Here is a 17,104-nt window from a genome sequence, read left to right as displayed (position 1 = left end):
GCAAATTCAATGCTTTTTGTTTCTCTCTCAGCACTGATTGGTAGGCATTGTGCTTGATTTCAAAGCTTTATTTCTCTCCTGTCTTGAAGTGCTTACAGTGTTTCTGACAAATACCAGCTGACTTGACTTCTGATTGTCACAGAGCCATGGGTATAGTGGGAGTCCTGAAGCTCCTGAATTCAGGTGCTTGCTTGAAGCACGAGAATTGTTGTGCACACGATGCCCCTTTGAGTGCTTGTCTGAATGGGAACCAGGAGCACACAGAGTGCATTCCCAGCCCAGCCATGGCTGCCTTGCTTGGTGGGCACACACACCATCTGCTGCCTTGGAGCAGTGCTGATATTAGGGAAATTTCAGCAATCACACCTGCCCTGCATAAAAAGAAAAACTTTTTCTAAGGTGCACTAGAAACTGTTTGAGAATCAATGTGTTAATTCTCCTCATTGACCTTGGATTCTTTTGCAACACCTAGTTCAATTTGTGATTTAATTTCCAGTAACGAACCTATACAAGACATATTAAACTGTTTTATATGCATTCCTTTGAGCATAAGAAATCAATCCCCACATTAAAATGTTATAACATTAGGAAATAGAGAACTGGAGTGAAGCTTGCCTTTGTAACTATGGGTAATGTAGCAGAGCATGAATTGGACTAGTACTATGCAAGCTAGTGCAGTATGTCCAGTAGAGTTCTGCTTTAAGAATTCTTTTTTCAATTTAAATGTTGAAGCTCAATAAGATATTTGTGTTTTAAGGACAATTGACACCCTAACTCTGTTTTGTAGAAACCTGTCACAAGTACTAAATGTATGTTTTCACAACAGTTTACTTTAATGGGACAGGTCTTGACAGGCAGAGCTTATTCTAGTCTACCTGTAGTCAGTCCCCCAGCAAATTCCTACCAGAACTCCTTTATCCTTACTGTTTGTGGCTCTGATTTCTGGGATCATTCACCATTCATTCTGTGTGAGGTTGAACTCTTCTAATTCTTTCTTTCCAATTAGATTGTGGTGGTACTTCCATCCTTCTGCACTTAGTGAATCATAGTAAATATACTGGAAATAACTGGAGATCTGTTAGTTCTCATAGACCTGATAAATATTTTTGCTGCAAAGCTGTAGTGTGACCTGAGTTCAGGTGTGGCGCCTAGAATAATGCAATGCATTTATGTTGAAAGTACCCCATAATCTGAGTGAATTTTGTATAAAGAAAGTTAAACAGAATAGTGACAGTCCATGTTAATTCTGCAGTGAGGAAAAACTGAAATGCTTCTAGAGAAGAGCAAAGTTACTTCTCTGTTCTTAACTTGCCAGGCGGATTTCACACATGATTTGGGTTCTTGCTGTGATGTGTGTAGTTATGTAATGTCTTGAAACCATTAGATACAGATTTTGTAATGCAGAAGCCAAAAGAGGAACCTTCCCCCTTGCCAAATGAAGAGTGAGGTAAACCTTGAAAGATGCAGAGCTTCTTTTGATCTTGCTGTGGAAGCCACATAGGTGGTTTTTCTTCTCTTTTTCTTTGCCCCAGCTTGGTCCTTTTTGGTTGTAAAGCAGTTGGAGGTTGGAACAGAGAAACAGAATGGAAACTAGTTAGTTTCATTTTTCCCCTTGGAAACGAACTTGTTCATTCAAAGAATTGCCTTAGTTGTCAGGTTGCTTACAAAAAAAGAGAAAACTTCGTTGCACTTTTGCAGTATCAGCGCACCTTTTAGATTGGAATTTGCTAAATCTTTTAGAGAAGTGGACTGATAATCTTAGCAACAAGCAGTCACCTGCTTACATAAAAACATGTCAAAAATAGAATTGCAGATATCCTGTAGTTAAAATTTAGCTGTACATGTATGACTAAAGTCACACATATGTACCTAATTTATGTTATAATCTATTTCGTACATAGCAAATATCTTTAAAATGAGTCTTCTTTCTCAGCTACCTCCTTAAAAGATCTGGAATTACAAGTCTTGTGTTGTATTCTTCAAAGCCAACCAACCAGTTCAGTTATATTTGGGGCAAGTCTGTCTTACAAAATAAGCAAACATATGCAAATGTATTTGAATCTTTAAATAAGCACAAATCCCAAAGATTAATAATGTGCTTAGTGATGTTGTAATGGTGTCCTGTTTTAAATTAAATCCCAGGCTAACCTGTGCTTTGTGGATGTAGACAACCATTTCATCGAGCTGCCAGAAGACCTACCCCAGTTTCCAAATAAACTTGAGTTCATTCAGGAAATTTCAGAGATATTGATGGCTTTTGGAATTCCACCTGAGGGAAACCTGCACTGCAGTGAAAGTGCCTCCAAGATGAAGAGCCTCAGAGCATGTGACCTGGTTTCTGATAAAAGAAATGGGAACATAGCAGGATCACCTCTGAATTCCTATGAGCTGCTAAAGGAGAATGAGACTATTGCAAGACTCCAAGCACTTGTTAAAAGAACAGGTGTGAGTCTAGAAAAGGTAAGATATGAAATGATCTGCACTCTCTCTGGTCCTGCAGTGGCAGATGGTCTCAAGTCATGGTCCAAAGATGCTGTTTGTCTGTCTTCACTAGGAAGAACTTTTTGTCAGCCTGTTCACAAAGCTTGTGAACACCTGTAGAGACAAGGACAAGCTTAGGGAAGAGAGGGAATGGGATTTAACCCTGCAGCATCTAGGAAAACCTTTGCTATTTTCCAAGTGTTTCTTTGCCAAGATAATGTATTTAAAAACAGCACTTCGCCTTGTTTATTTTTGGTTTTAAGATCTACTCTAAGTTAGCACCACTTTTTAATGACTTATACGGCTAAAATTGACATCTAGATAGTCCTGAAGTTTGCATCCAGTCTTGGGTTCTATAGATATCTTTTTCATTCTATGTAGAATTTATATATAATTTTGCTCCTATGTAATATATTTGCCATAGGGATACTGTGATGCTTTTTTCTGGTTAGCGCTGTACAGTGCACGAGTGTCTGATTCCCAGCAAGTGGACATGCACAGCTCATGGTGACCCTGATTTGGTTTTTTGAGTGATAAGAATTGTGAAACAAAAACTAAACTGTGGCCCTTTGTGCATAAAATATACTACCCGAAAGACCCCTGTGGGTTTTTTGAGCCTTTGTGGAATGAAGGCTGTCAATGTTGGTGATTTTTTTTTTTCTCCCCCTATGAATTGAATATCTCAATCTTACTGCTTTTTTCATAAAATTTAGCCTACATCTTAACTGAAAATGCATTTTCTTTTCTTAAAGATTGCTCTGAGATGTGTAGTGGTGAATTGTGAGTTACACTGCTAAGGGCTTAGGCTACAGGGAATTGACTACTAGACATGCACAGCTTCTTGTTACTGTGCATTTCTGTCTTCATTTGAAAGCTGCTCTGTATTTAACAGTACTAAACCTGGACTTGTTTGACACCAGGTATGGATTTGCCTAATATGCAAGTTTTTAGGGGTAGTAAGATCCTCTAAAAAGCCTATGCAGGTGATTGAAGGGTAAAAGAAAGTAAATTAAGTCTGTGACATGCATGGGCATATATATGGTTGTTATTTACCCTTTTAAAATTTAAAATATCTCCAGTGCAAACAGCACTGAAGTAAGTTTTGGTTTATTATGAAAACTAAAATTCTCTAGGCAAAGGTTTCTGTCTAGATTTTTTTTTGATTTTGCTGTTTTATTGCAATGGTTGAAACAGGAAATATTTTTTCCCTATTGAAATGTTGACTTGAAGAGTAGCAGCTGAATGGCAGATTAAAATCTTGTATGCCTGGAATACCTGACAAAGCATCAATACAAATTATTTGTGTTTTCCCTTCCTTTTTCAGCTGGAGGTGCGAGAGGAGACCAGTAGCAAAAAAGATCTTAAAATTCAGTGTGATGAAGAAGAATTCAAGATTTACCAGCTGAACATTCAGATTCGGGAAGTTTTTGCCAACCGCTTCACACAAATGTTTGCAGATTATGAAGTGTTTGTCATTCAGCCCAGTCAGGACAAGGAATCCTGGTTTACAAACAGAGAGCAGATGCAAAACTTTGATAAAGTAAGTTGTAATAAGATAGGTCAACATAAGAGGTGAAACAGTGTTCAAACATGAGGCTTTGTATAGTGGGCCATCAAATGGAAAACAGTGCTGTCAAAATGGTAATTTCTTCCTTAAATTTCAGTGTTCCCAAAAAAAGTCATGTCTTAGATATTATGTAGAAAAATATATACAAATACAAACTTGGAGAGATAAAGATACTCTTTTAAGGATACTGTAGAAAAATACAGCTTGCTCTAGAAAAATAGCTTAGAAAGCCTCACTTTAGGGCTAACCTCTACAGAAAGGTTAAATATTACTGGTGGAAACTGCCTTTTAACCAGAGGAATTGCCAAAAATGTTAATGAATGAAGTCGTGACCCCAAATAATGCTTATGTACATGTGTACCAAATGTATTCCTAGCTCTTTTGTAGAGAAACATAGTTTTTGCACTGTTTTCTTTGCTGGAGATGAGGTATTTGTCTGTGGGAGAGTTCACATGGGTGAGGATGATGTTGCAGCACTGTCTGCTAAAACACTCATCTGATTCCCACCAAACTGTATGAAAAGATTCCCAACAACTTCACAAGCTGTGAGCCCAGCCAGAAGTACCAAATGTGCACACCTGCAGTACTGTTGGTGTGGTTTGCTGGGATTCTCTCGAAATTTGTAGCAGATGAAAGAAATGCCAAAATCACAGTGTACTAATTATTGTGCTATATACTAAGTGATTGTCCCGATGCTGAAAATTTCATATAGACTGCCTGTTTTGGGGATGGAATTGATGTGCATATTAAAACCAGGCTTTAAGTGGCACCAAAGCACTCTCATATGTCCTTGATCAGAAAAATTGGTGCTTCTGCTGGATGTGTCTCTCTCTCTCTTTGCAGACCCCCAAAGACTTTTATCTCTTCTTGTGTCTTAGGCTTCTTTCTTGTCCGACCAGCCTGAACCTTACTTGCCTTTCCTCTCGAGATTCCTGGAGACCCAAATGTTTGCATCCTTTATTGACAACAAGATTATGTGCCATGATGAAGATGACAAAGACCCTGTTTTGAGAGTTTTTGATTCTAGGGTGGATAAAATTAGGCTGCTGAATGTCAGGACTCCGACTCTGCGCACATCTATGTATCAAAAGTGCACAACCATTGATGAGGCTGGTAAGAGCCACGAGGCACTTGCTTGACAATTAGTGCAACTGGTCAGTGCTGTTTGCTGTAAACATTACATTAAGTAATGATTCATGCATTGAAACCTCAAAAAAAAAAAAGATCAAAATAGCAGAGCTGTAGAGCTTAAGTTGAGGACTAAATGTTTGCTATGAAGTTGAGATGTGAAATGAAATTAATGTAAAGTAGAACTCAGCGTGTTCCTGCACTCTCTGTGTGTGAAAGATGTTTGAGCTTAGGAAGATAAACATTTTTCTCCTTTTGGTGGCATTCTTTGATCAGTAAGAACCTTCCACCTCTTCCTTTAATTTGACATCTGCTTTTAATTGAAGATACGTGATTATAGGTATGTCTGATTAAAACACCTTTAAAAATATTAACTTACTATTTCAGAGAAATCTATTGAATTAAGGCTGGCAAAAATAGATCACACTGCAGTTCACCCACACTTGCTGGACATGAAAATTGGACAAGGGAAATATGAGCTTGGATTTTTTCCTAAGCTTCAGTCTGACGTTTTATCCACTGGCCCAGCAAGCAACAAGTGAGTAAGCTAAGACAACAGGTGCTGAATCTTGGCAAGATCTACAGAATGGCACTAAGGCAGAGATATTAGAAAACAAAGTCAGTTTTGGGTTTGTTTTCTTCAAGTGGGAGCAGATCAGATGATGTGGGTGAGATGTGTGGGGTGGGGTTGTTGCTATGTCTGGGGTTTTTTTCAAGTCTGGGCTTCTTGAAGCAAATTTACTTAAGAAAGCCATCTTCTGTTTGAGATGATAGTTGATGTGTTTTGAGTTACTTATAATTATTGTCAATATAAAAGCAGATCCCCTTATTTGATCTCATGTAGGAGCTAGCAAATATTTTAGGGTATTTTCTTATAAAAACTTTGAAGGAGGAGAGGCAAGGCTTAAATTGTCCCTGGAATTGTAAAAAAAAAAAAAAGGAAAAATAAAAACCAAGTGTATGTGATCTAATACTCTAAAATATTTTGGTTGCCTGATACTGGATTCTTCTCCAGAGATTCTTTGTGTGTATTTGCAGCTGCAGTTTGGCTGATGTAATTGATGTCGACATGTTCAGTATAGACTAAACTGGAAACCTCTTACTGCCTCTGACCTTCACCTGACTCCTGACATTTGGTTAATGATATTCCCCCATGTGTAGGTGGACAAAGAGGAACGCTCCTGCTCAGTGGAGGCGGAAGGACAGACAGAAGCAGCACACAGAGCACCTGCGTCTGGACAATGACCAGAGAGAGGTGAAAATTGCTCAGCTCTAGAGATCTGATTCTTTTTCTTTCCTAATGGCCTGAAAAACACTCTGCAACCTTTATGAAATATCTAGACAGTTACTTGCAGTTCATGTCTGCTCTCCCTTAAGTGTGTTTAATACAAATGAGGTAGCAGACCAAAAATACTTAGTTTTCTTATTATAAAAGTTATGTCATTTTTTGCCCCCTCTCAGGACAAAATTATTTCATCCCACATATAGGAGAGTTCTCTGAAAATATAATCACATGATTTCAACTTGTTCTGGGGTTTTTTTTTTTTCTGTTAAAGGGGATGAGTGGGAAGAGGGGAATTAATAGTTTTCAGCCATCTATTTCCCATCTCTAAATAACTTAGTCATCCTGTGCTTCTTTTGTGTATTTGATGGAGGAAAGATACCCACCTCTAGAGAGGCATTAATTTCATCCTAAAATCAGGAGCACTGCCTTTTGGAGTTGCCTAAGTGTCTTCTGTAGACCATAAAAAAAGTCTTAAGGTGACAAACTGACAGACAACCTCATTGCTAAGGTGAGAATGTGAAGCCCCTCCATACTGTCACGTTTGTGTCTGCCTGCTTTTACACAGCACAGTCTGATGCTGATTTACCCACCTTCTGAACTGATAAACATCTCTCACCACTGCTCCTGCAGCTGACACAGTTATTCTTTGTGGTGAAGTGGTTTTGAAAGATCTGGGTGAACTAATTTCAGTACAGTTTCTGATTCGTATGGTACAGACTGCACACTGTTAACACCAGGTGTTGATTTATGGGTAATTCCAAGAACAGTGGCTCAAAATATTAGAGTTTTTTTGTTTATTTAGTAACCCCAAAGTTTTGCTTTTGTTTACGTGCACGTTGTTAATTGAAAACAATATTCTCTTGCCTTGTTAAATATCCTTAGAAAAGCTTGATTTTGAATTTTATAGTAGTAGTAGTCTTGTGTCTGTTCGGATAGTGTTGTGAAACACAAGTGTGTTTGTTCAGTTTGTTCTTTTATGGTAGTGATGAATTTTAATTGCCTTCATAGTGTACTGATTTCTGGAATTTACTTATTGGTTTGTTAAAATTTTGTTGAATTTTACTGTCATCTCTGTCATCCATAACCATGTAACAGAAAAATGTCTGCATAATAAAAAACCTCTACGAGTAGTTTCTGGCTTTGACATGTTCCATATGCTCAGATAACTCTAAAGTGCTTTTTACTTAGAAGTAACAGAAATGAATAGTAGATTTCTAACCTCATTATTGTGCTAAACAACACAGTTGTTAAAGCATGTAAACTTCTGAGCTATCACTTAAGTAATTAGAAAGGCAAAACTCTACCTCTGGTCTCTGGGGTTTTTTGTTTGTTTTGTTTTTTAACTGATTCCTCACAAGCTCATTTCCTACAGGAGTTATTTTGTTGCAAAAGGCAAATAATTTCTGAGGAATAAATATTTTGAAATACATGCTCAGCTGGGGGCACCAAGTGCCTGTGGTAGTGGTGCTGGTGTTTTAGAGGTTTGTGCTATACCTTTTTGATGACATATGGTGACTGAATGCTGACCCCTTCTCCTGGGTGAACCTCAGATTTCCACAGTAAATTTGAGAGTGGGGAGGGAGCTCTTCTGAGATGAACCCTGGGGTCAGGCTGGGCAGGAGGTGTCAAACTGCAGCGTTGGGAGTTTTAAACAAATTGAAGCTTTGTGGCAGCCAACAAAAATCTGTGCAGTTGAGACTTTTGACAATTGCAAACATTAGTGCCCAGTGGAGGGCAGAGTTTACACCAATCCACTGATTTAACACCATCTTTTCTTTTTTCCTTTCAGATTCATTACTTACGAATTTATTTTTATGTTGAATGCTTGGGAGTTCTGCATTGTATTATGTCTTCACTCTTTTCTTTTTCTGTTTTGCATGCTTGCTTTTATTACTTCATATGTGCTTACCACTTTCACTTTATATCTGCTTGGCTTTTTGCTACCACCTTATCCTGCCAGCACCTGGACTTTTCCATGTCAGAGCTTCAGTTGCAGTTATGTTTAGACTGGGACCAGCATGATTGGCCCTTCATGCCCTCTATAAAATCTGTGTCAGAGCATTATCTGGTATGTCCAATGCGCACAATATGACTGTAATCATAGTTCTGGATAAAGATGCATAATTAAATGTATATATCATAGCTCTTTAGTGCAAGGCCAGTGGAGAAGGTGGAGTTTTCCCTCTCTGTCATGTTTGACAAATCTATGCATTGACTTCTCAGTTGGTCATTATTTCAATGTAAGCTAGAGAGGTTTCCTGTTAATTTGAACTATGTACTAACCCTGAGTATTCCATCAGTGCCTGTATAGGACTTTCTCTCTATCACTAATTCTCAGTTAGCTGTGCCCCAATCAACCAGTGATCACCTGACTTCCAAAATATTTGTTATATCACTCTTGTCTCTGGGGTGAAAACAATGGCAACTCCTTGATGGCAGTAATAGGAGCAGAAGAGCTCTTTCGAGTAGAGTGGGTTCAGGAAATTATTTTCCTGAAAAATGCAGCTGGTTCACAGCTGAGAGATGTTGTTATAATTTGCATTTTGCAGCTGCTTCCTGAAAGAGCAAAGTTTGCTTGCAGTCCCCACATAGACCAGTCTGCCACTTGAATAGTCTTGGTCTGGGTAGTTTTTGCAAATTTTCATTTAAATGAAAAAATAAGAAGACAATTGTCAGTGGTGGAGGGAGTAGTTGAATCTCTATGCATCTAAATATCCTTGGCAGTTTGTGTTGTGTTTTTGTAATACAGCAACGTGTGTTCTCATACTGTATAGACTATATAAATGGGGATTTGACCTCTGGAGAAATAGTACTTCAAGTGTCTCAGCCCTAAATAATGCTGGATATAAAAAGTGGCTTTTTCTGAAAGAGGATGTGATCCTTTCCTCCTCACTCCAGTGGTGTGTGTTATAAACATAAGTTTACCCTTTTCTCTTGGCCAAGGAGTCTCACTTACACTTTTTTCTGTGTTTGTCCATTTTCTTCCCCAATCCAGAAGTACATCCAAGAAGCCAGGAATCTGGGCAGCACCATTCGGCAGCCCAAACTCTCTAACCTCTCTCCGTCAGTAATTGCACAAACAAACTGGAAGTTTGTAGAAGGCCTGTTGAAGGAATGCCGAAATAAGGTAACACAGAGAATAGTTCTGCTCTCTTGCACCTCATATCCATCCTTTCTGGACCATTTTGTATCCAGTATGTTCCAACCCCCCCGCCCCCACTTTTCTACCATCTGTTTCTGCTTTATCCCTGTAAGGATTTTTGCATGGTGGTGAGAAATTAATGAAGAGAGAATGTATTCAGAAATTCTGCAAAGAGCAGAAACTTTATCAAGCAGATTTATGATAGAGATTGAATATTCTGAAGGGTCTTTACCATCCCGCTGACCAAGTCTATTACAGCTCATTTCAGTTATAACTAATGAGACAGTACTACTATTCAACAGGAGTGAATAGTCCAAATAGAGGGTTGTGGTGAAAATACAACAGCTTTTCTCATAACTAAAGGAATTAATACATTTCTGAGGTGTAAGTTTTTAAGCACTGAACAAAGAAATTTGGCATTAATTTGTAGACATACTTCACCAGTATATGTTTGACAACATATTAATCTGAAATAAATGTTAATGTTTATAAAATTACAGCAAGGAGAATAATTATGAAATAGACACATTCTTGCCTGAAGTCAGTGGAGGTACTATAGCAATTATCTACAACTTTTTATAAAACTCTATTTCATATGTGCTTATACTTCTGATGTCACTTTATGGAATTGTCCAAATAATCCTCATCCCTTAACAGGGGTTCATTAGGTGGTGAAAATTCTTGAAGATAGACTTGGCTCTTTCACAGTGAGAAATTGCTGGAGGGAGTGAGGGGGAGAAGCAGCTAGGGACTAACTTGGACTTCATCTCAACCAAGACGGTGCAGAGGTGCTTAAGGGAGTATTACTCATTTGAAAGCGAGTCTAGAATAGGAACAAAGATGAAAAAATGTGTAAGAGATGAGTGGAACTGATTCCCTCACCATTTTTTCCTCCAGTTGGCTGTATGATGAATATAGTAGGACTGGAAGACTGCACTTTAAGAGCTGGTGAAAGCTTTGTTGACCAGTATGAAATTGTGCACAATTTAGGAGATTGTGGCTCCTGGGGAAGCTCAAGAGGTGCACTCCAGAATGGGTTTGGTTTAATCTAAATGTCCTTCTGGCAGAACAGCATCTCCCAGGAATGACATACCCGTGCTACTTGGAAGCACTTGGGCTCATTCACCTCCCCTGGGAGGAGGTGGACAAAGTGCCCAGCTCTTGGGGAGGGCATCCAGCACTTACCAGGCTTCAAAACCACCCAAGACCTGTGTTTTCTTGGCCTTGCTGCTGGGCACCCAGCTTGTCAGTGTGTCACCTGCTGTGCCCTTTGTTGGGATTACTCTGTGGAGGATGATGTACCCATTTGCAAACCCTTTTTGAGAAAACAGAAGATCAGCACTGGTGCTGTCCTGGCTTGAAAACCGAGGATAAAAGAACAGCAATTCTGCACTAGTGCCAGAAATATCAGCACAGCCAGTTATACTGCCAAATCTTTGTTATCATGTGCTTCCTTGTTGTTTAACAAGTGGAAGTGATCTTGGAAATTCCTGGGAGAGACTTAGTTCTCTTTTGCTTTATCTTTTTTGAGACTAAGAGGATGTTGGTTGAGAAAATGGGTCGAGAAGCTGTGGAGCTTGGTCATGGTGAAGTGAATATCACAGGAGTGGAAGAGAACACCCTGATAGCCAGTCTATGTGACCTCTTAGAAAGGATATGGAGCCACGGTCTGCAAGTCAAACAGGTGAGGAATAAATATTCCCGTACATTGCAGAGCACACTTTCCTGAAGTTGTGTTATGCTCTTCCTCTCTCTGCCTTCAGAGGACACCTTTAGTGTGTCTGTAGATGTGTTAAAATACTCGTGTGTCCCCCAGTCCTTTTTATGTCAGTTTGTGCCCCCCGTCTGTCTCCATGTTGTGGGATATGTGCAAGTGTACCTGTAGATGTGTTCCACAGATGGCTTCTTGGAAGACTCTCCATTTAACCTGGGGTTTTCATTTGGATTGGTGGGTTTTTTAAATAGGATGGTAAAAAATCGTTGCTGTGTTCTTAATATTTTTGTTAATGAAGTTGCATAGGCTACAAGGCAGCATATCCTAAAGGTGCTGTCAGTGGGAGGAGGGAATTGTTTTCCTGAAGAATAATTTAATACTTCAAAGTAAAAGTCTTGCTGTTTTGGTTCTTCCTGAGTGATGTAGTAGTACTTAAATTATGATTATGAGATCACTAGCTAGAGGTGTTGGGGTTTTGTATGAAATTAATAATTGTTTGTTGTGCTCTTCTATTTGGAGTCACTTGTGGGACAAGATGGAGTTTGGAGGGCCTTTACCAACTTTACTCCTCCCTTGTACAAAGGAGTAGCAAGGATGGAGAAGATTATAACTTCTTTTTTTTTTAAGAATATATGTTCATGATCCAGACAACTGTAATCCAGTATCTCTGTTCCCAGCACCCAAACACCAGTGTTTAAATCTGCTCTCCTTCAAACTATACAACAGTTTTCTATGTGAAGATTTATCATGTGATTCTCTCCCTTCCCTCTTGTATATCACTTAGGATAGAAGCTGTACTGCTTTCGTCTTAGAAGACAGAGCATCAGTATACTCTGCTTCAACCCAGATTTGGGCCTTTCAGACCACCAGACGGCCAACCCTTCATAAGGTTAATGCTTTGGATTGATTGCAGATGTTAGCAAACAGTGCTGAATGGTGGAATAAATAGAGTGCTGGAATAGAACAGAGGCCTGATGGAGGAAGTGCAGTGTATCTCATAGTGTGATCCAGAGCTTAAGAAAATAAAGAATAAAAAAGCACCACCAGTTCTCTGTGTGCTCTGGCCTTTATGAAATATGCAAAAGCCTGCTGTTTCATACATCGATTTTATTTTACTTTTCAATAACGAGCCAGGGGAGACTCTTCTTTCTCAACTGACCATAGTAATGAGGATGGCTTTCCTTCCACCAATCCCTGCTTTTACCTCCTCCCTGCTGATGAACCCCAGTAGTCCTACATTAGCTACCTACTGATTTTTCCACGTGCAGAGGGAATCCATGCCTTCCGTTGTCCCGAGCAATGCAGGGGAGTTGTGATGTAGGATCTAATGACTGAAGTAGTCTGGACTTTCAGAAGGCCTTGGTTATTCCCTTGCCCATTCTCTGTCCCACTGCTTTCCTTAGGCTGTCTTCCTTCCCCTTATAGATCCAGCTTGCATCATCATTGCTATTTGGTGAAGTTAAAGGAGAGTTCCACGGTGGTGAAGGAGCGGGCAGACACTGCATGAGTTCTCACATTCATCATGGTTGTTGACATCAGTTTGCTGCAGGATCCTTTGTTGCTGCTTTTCTGTGATCTGTTGCAGTTCTCCTTGCCATGGCAGCTGGTTGCTGAGCACTAGACTGTGTGTGCATGTGTGTGTTTATTGGGAGAAGGACAGTTTTGGATGTAACTCTTTGCTGGTTGATTTTTTCATGCTCTTTTTTATCTGTTTATAATAAGACTTGCAGTTTTGGCTTTCCATGTTGGATCTGTCAGGTACACACAAAACACAATGGATTTTCATATCCTCACCACTGAATGCATATTTTTAATAGATTTCTGTCAGCACAGATGTTACAGACACTCTAGGATTTATTCTTCTGGAGGCATGCCACTTCTGGAATAATCCCTCATGGTTAATAGTTCTTTATGTCAACTGTAGGGAACTATAGGATGGAAGTGCTTAGAGATTTTTAAATACAGTTTTTAAAAAAAATAAATGTAAAGATAAACCGTCATTACTGCACCTCTGGGAGGGCACTTAGATAATTTTAGATGAAATTGATAGTGCAGAATTGACAACTTGCTTTACAGTCATGGTTTCTTTCTGCAAAGCTGTAAATAAAAATATGGCCTTGTGATATGACAGCTTTTCTGAAATGCAGAGTTGCTAGATCTTTACTGGGATCAGGTTAATACAATAATTTAGGAAGATGGTAAGTAATACTTATTATCTGTAAGTAATTCCAGTTGCTGTGCTGGAGAGCCCCTGTTTGCTTACTGCTGCTTTTCTGCAGGTTTGCAATCTTTTGGTTTATTATGTGAAATATTTTATGGTGAATCCAAGAATCTTTATAGTTTCCCAGTGAAAGATTTTCTCGCTCTCTGCTTTAAGCCACCAGGGGTTTAAGAAAGCAACATAATGAGCAAGATGCATCTTTTAACATCATTAATGGATTTATCTTGACCTAAATACTACATCCCAAATTCTAACTTTTAAGTTGGCTTTACAATGTGTAGAACTGGGGTATTTTTGCTGATAAACTTTCACTGTCCTGCTTATGTTTTGGGATATCTTACTGTGTTTGTGATTGTCCAGGTGCTTTGCCTGATGAAATTGAGGGGAATCTTTTGAGATTCTAAAAATGGGCAGCTTTTATCTGTAGCCCTGAATTATCCCGAGGGGAGCAGGACTTGGCCTGGGTACGTCTTGCTCAGGCTGGCTCTGTGTCTCTTGGCATTTCACTGCTGGAGAGGCAGGCAGGGAGAGACACACAGGACAGGTTACAGTCTCAGATTTCAAACTCCACTTGTACACAGTGTTTTACAAGCCTTGGAATGTTTTCTTGTCATGGTAATGAACTATGAGGAAAGAAGTTCCATTAACTTTTTCCTGTTACCAGAATCATTAGATCCCAATAGTCTGACTCTGGCTTTTCCTTCTCAGCCTCTTTACAGCTCCCAAGCACCTCCAACTTGTCTTATTTTTGGTTTTTACCATTGAGTTTATAGGGAGAAACATCTTTAAAGCAAGTTTTTGTCGTGGCTGATACTTTCAATGATGATTTAAACTTTTTTTTTTTTATTCAGCTGGTAGTGATTTCCTTAACTAATATTTTTTAATTTTAGGGAAAGTCTGCTTTGTGGTCTCATCTGTTACATTACCTAGAAAACAGACAGAGAAGAACCACATCAGGCAGCTTCAGTACCTCAGGTAAGATTGGCATCTGCTGGAAGAAGATGATTAAAAGCAGTGAATAAGAGCTGCCTGCAGATTTACACCATGCAGAGTTTTTTTCCCTTGGAAATACCCTTCACTCAGTAGAACTGAATCAAGTGTTGTGGCTGCTACAAGTTTAATACGGGCGTGGTGTGTTGTCTCAATATATTTTATGAAAAATAAACTGGTTTGTATTGAGCCTACTTGTTTGGGTCTGGGACCTGACTACCATGGTAGTCAGGAACTGGAAATAGCTGATGCCTCAGAGATAGGCTTTAAAATGGATTGCTCTGGTCCATCATCCTCCATGTGACACACAGGCCCTGCATGACTGCCAGGGCAAATGATGTTATGGGTGGGGGTGGAAAACAAGTGTAAGCACATAAAATTGTGCTGTACACCCTGAGGTTTTACATTATGGCTTGAAAAACAACTGAACAGGAGGCTTATTGTTAAAAACATAAACTGAAGAAATATATTTTAATTTTTGTTACATCAAGTGTTGCAGTAGAAGTAATATTGCACATAAGATCTACTGATAATATGTTTCTAGGATTATTAATGTAATTTTTAAACAGTAATTCTTGTGTCAGGTGGGGGCATAGGATTGTAGAGAACAATAGGTTTGGGGGAGGCAGTGGGTGCCTTTTATTTTTTATTTAAAGCTGCTGTAAGCAAAGAGCTGAGCATTAGTAACATGCACAAGATCCTGTAAGCAATCAAAACCATAGATTTGGAAATTTTAAGGTCTCCTGAATGCCACTTAGCTCATATAACTTCATTCTGGAGTGGAATTTGAAGGATAAGAGTAACAATATTGCTTGAAAACCTCAAAATGTATTTAAAAAGTAGTGGTGTTACAGGAGTGTGCAAAGTAATAGCTCAGTAAGCACAGGATGTGTGGTGTACTGAGTACAACCTATATAAAACTGTTTTCTGGTGTCAACAGTGGCAGTCAGTGTTACTACACAGCAAGAAAACAGGGTAGTGTTTAGAAAATAATACTTGATTATTGTATGTCTTAAGCCATTTGATGTTGTACCAATTTCAGCTGAATCTAAGCTCATTAATGTGTTGGTGCTCAGTGTGTGCTGATCTGTATAACCATCTGTGTAGCATATTAGATTTTCATGTCATTTGGAGTGGAAATACAGTACAGTGTCTTCACAGAGTCACCAGTAATACAGGTGTGCAAATTGGTGTTAATTCACCTTCTTTTTTTATATTGGTTTAAAAATCTTTAGATGGATTTCTGCTAACAAGAAACTGTTTTCTTCTGAATCTAGGAATACTTCTTGATTCAGAAAGGCGAAAGTCTGATACAAGTCCAGCCATGTCACCTCTTAGAATCTCTCTCATCCAGGATATGAGGTGAGTTTGAAGTGTCACACAACCCAGAAACCCCCTGAGATTTGCACACTTGTTTCTGTGTATGCTGTGCACCATGCAGAAAAGCTTGTGTTTCATGCAGCAGGAGGGGGCTGGGAAGGAACCTGCTGAACTATTTCAAAGTAGTTAGTACAACATTTTCACTGACCTTCACAGAAACAGGGTTCATACTGAGGAGGTTTTATATGGTCAGAGGTATTAACTTAGGATAATATCATGACAGAGTTTTCATATTTTTAATGTTTAGTGTGTTTGGTTTATTTCCACAGTGGTGTGGGTAGAGTGTTTGTGTTTTCCCAGTCATTGCTGAGTTGGTTGTGTAGTTCTGAGACCATTCTTGTTTTTCAGGGAAGAAAGCAGTTTAAAGAACTTGTTTGATCTAAAGAATGGGTTTATCTAACATTCAATACTGTACTGTGAATAAAACTACAACTTCTGCCCAATTCCTTCCTTTCAGTACATTGAAAAAGCAATGTGCAGAACTTCTAAAACAACCTTGACAGGAATTTTCTTTTCCTTCTTTTTCCTTACCAGCATCCACTTTTTTCAGTCAGGAGGAGTGAATTGAGGATTTGCTTGCCTTATTAAAATATACCATTTGTGTCTTGTGTGCAAGAAAAGCTTCTACTGAGCATGCAAAACCAGTATTTAATTTTCCAAAGCATTCAGCCATAAATACTGCAGCGATAAGGTCCAGAATGAGTCCTAAATCATGTGAGACAATGGGCCTGGTTTAGAATTTTGTAAATAGGGCACTGCATTGCAGATATTTCCTTTTCAGGCTCTTATTCTCTTTGAGCTGGATTGCAGGGAATTTTTTATTGTCCTGAATATTAAGGTGATTATGTTTCTTTTTCCTTTAATTTACCTGATATTTTGTGTTCTTTGCAAAACTTCAGCTGAGCTTGGTTCAAAAGGACTGTCATGCTTTGACAATACCAAGCACGTCTTTTTCTTTTTCTTTTTTTCCAGGCATATCCAGAACATAAGTGAGATCAAAACAGATGTTGGCAAGGCCAGAGCCTGGGTTCGCCTCTCTATGGAAAAGAAGTTGCTTTCTAGGCATCTGAAACAGTTGCTTTCAGATCATGAACTCACAAAGTAAGATGGTTTATCTTGGGCAAAGCTTTTAAAAAAATTTAAATCTATGTAATTGTTTGGTTTCAAAAATCCAGGTGTGCCTATTCTTGCATCTG

The 17,104-nt window shown here is 38.9% G+C and overlaps 1 protein-coding gene across 9 annotated transcripts in view; it reads left to right on the top strand.

The window, feature by feature from the left end:
- Positions 1-17,104, top strand: part of DENND5A (DENN domain containing 5A) — a 64,631-nt gene that overhangs the window by 33,678 nt on the left and 13,849 nt on the right. For 3 of the 9 annotated variants that reach the window (XM_048305998.1, XM_048305995.1, XM_048305994.1), the window contains 12 exons: positions 2,143-2,460; positions 3,806-4,021; positions 4,927-5,161; positions 5,564-5,714; positions 6,338-6,431; positions 8,422-8,529; positions 9,457-9,588; positions 11,135-11,287; positions 12,102-12,206; positions 14,429-14,513; positions 15,806-15,890; positions 16,881-17,009. In XM_048305998.1, the coding sequence (XP_048161955.1) occupies positions 2,143-2,460; positions 3,806-4,021; positions 4,927-5,161; positions 5,564-5,714; positions 6,338-6,431; positions 8,422-8,529; positions 9,457-9,588; positions 11,135-11,287; positions 12,102-12,206; positions 14,429-14,513; positions 15,806-15,890; positions 16,881-17,009 (1,811 nt within the window). The remainder of the gene's footprint in view (positions 1-2,142; positions 2,461-3,805; positions 4,022-4,926; positions 5,162-5,563; positions 5,715-6,337; positions 6,432-8,421; positions 8,530-9,456; positions 9,589-11,134; positions 11,288-12,101; positions 12,207-14,428; positions 14,514-15,805; positions 15,891-16,880; positions 17,010-17,104) is intronic. The other 6 variants (XM_048306002.1, XM_048306003.1, XM_048306000.1 and 3 more) reach the window with 3 other exon arrangements.

The sequence above is a fragment of the Corvus hawaiiensis genome, chromosome 6 (genome assembly GCF_020740725.1).
Source record: "Corvus hawaiiensis isolate bCorHaw1 chromosome 6, bCorHaw1.pri.cur, whole genome shotgun sequence".
NCBI lineage: Eukaryota > Metazoa > Chordata > Aves > Passeriformes > Corvidae > Corvus > Corvus hawaiiensis.
The sequence above is the reverse complement of the archived record's forward strand: the minus strand, read 5'-3'. Positions and strand labels throughout refer to the sequence as shown.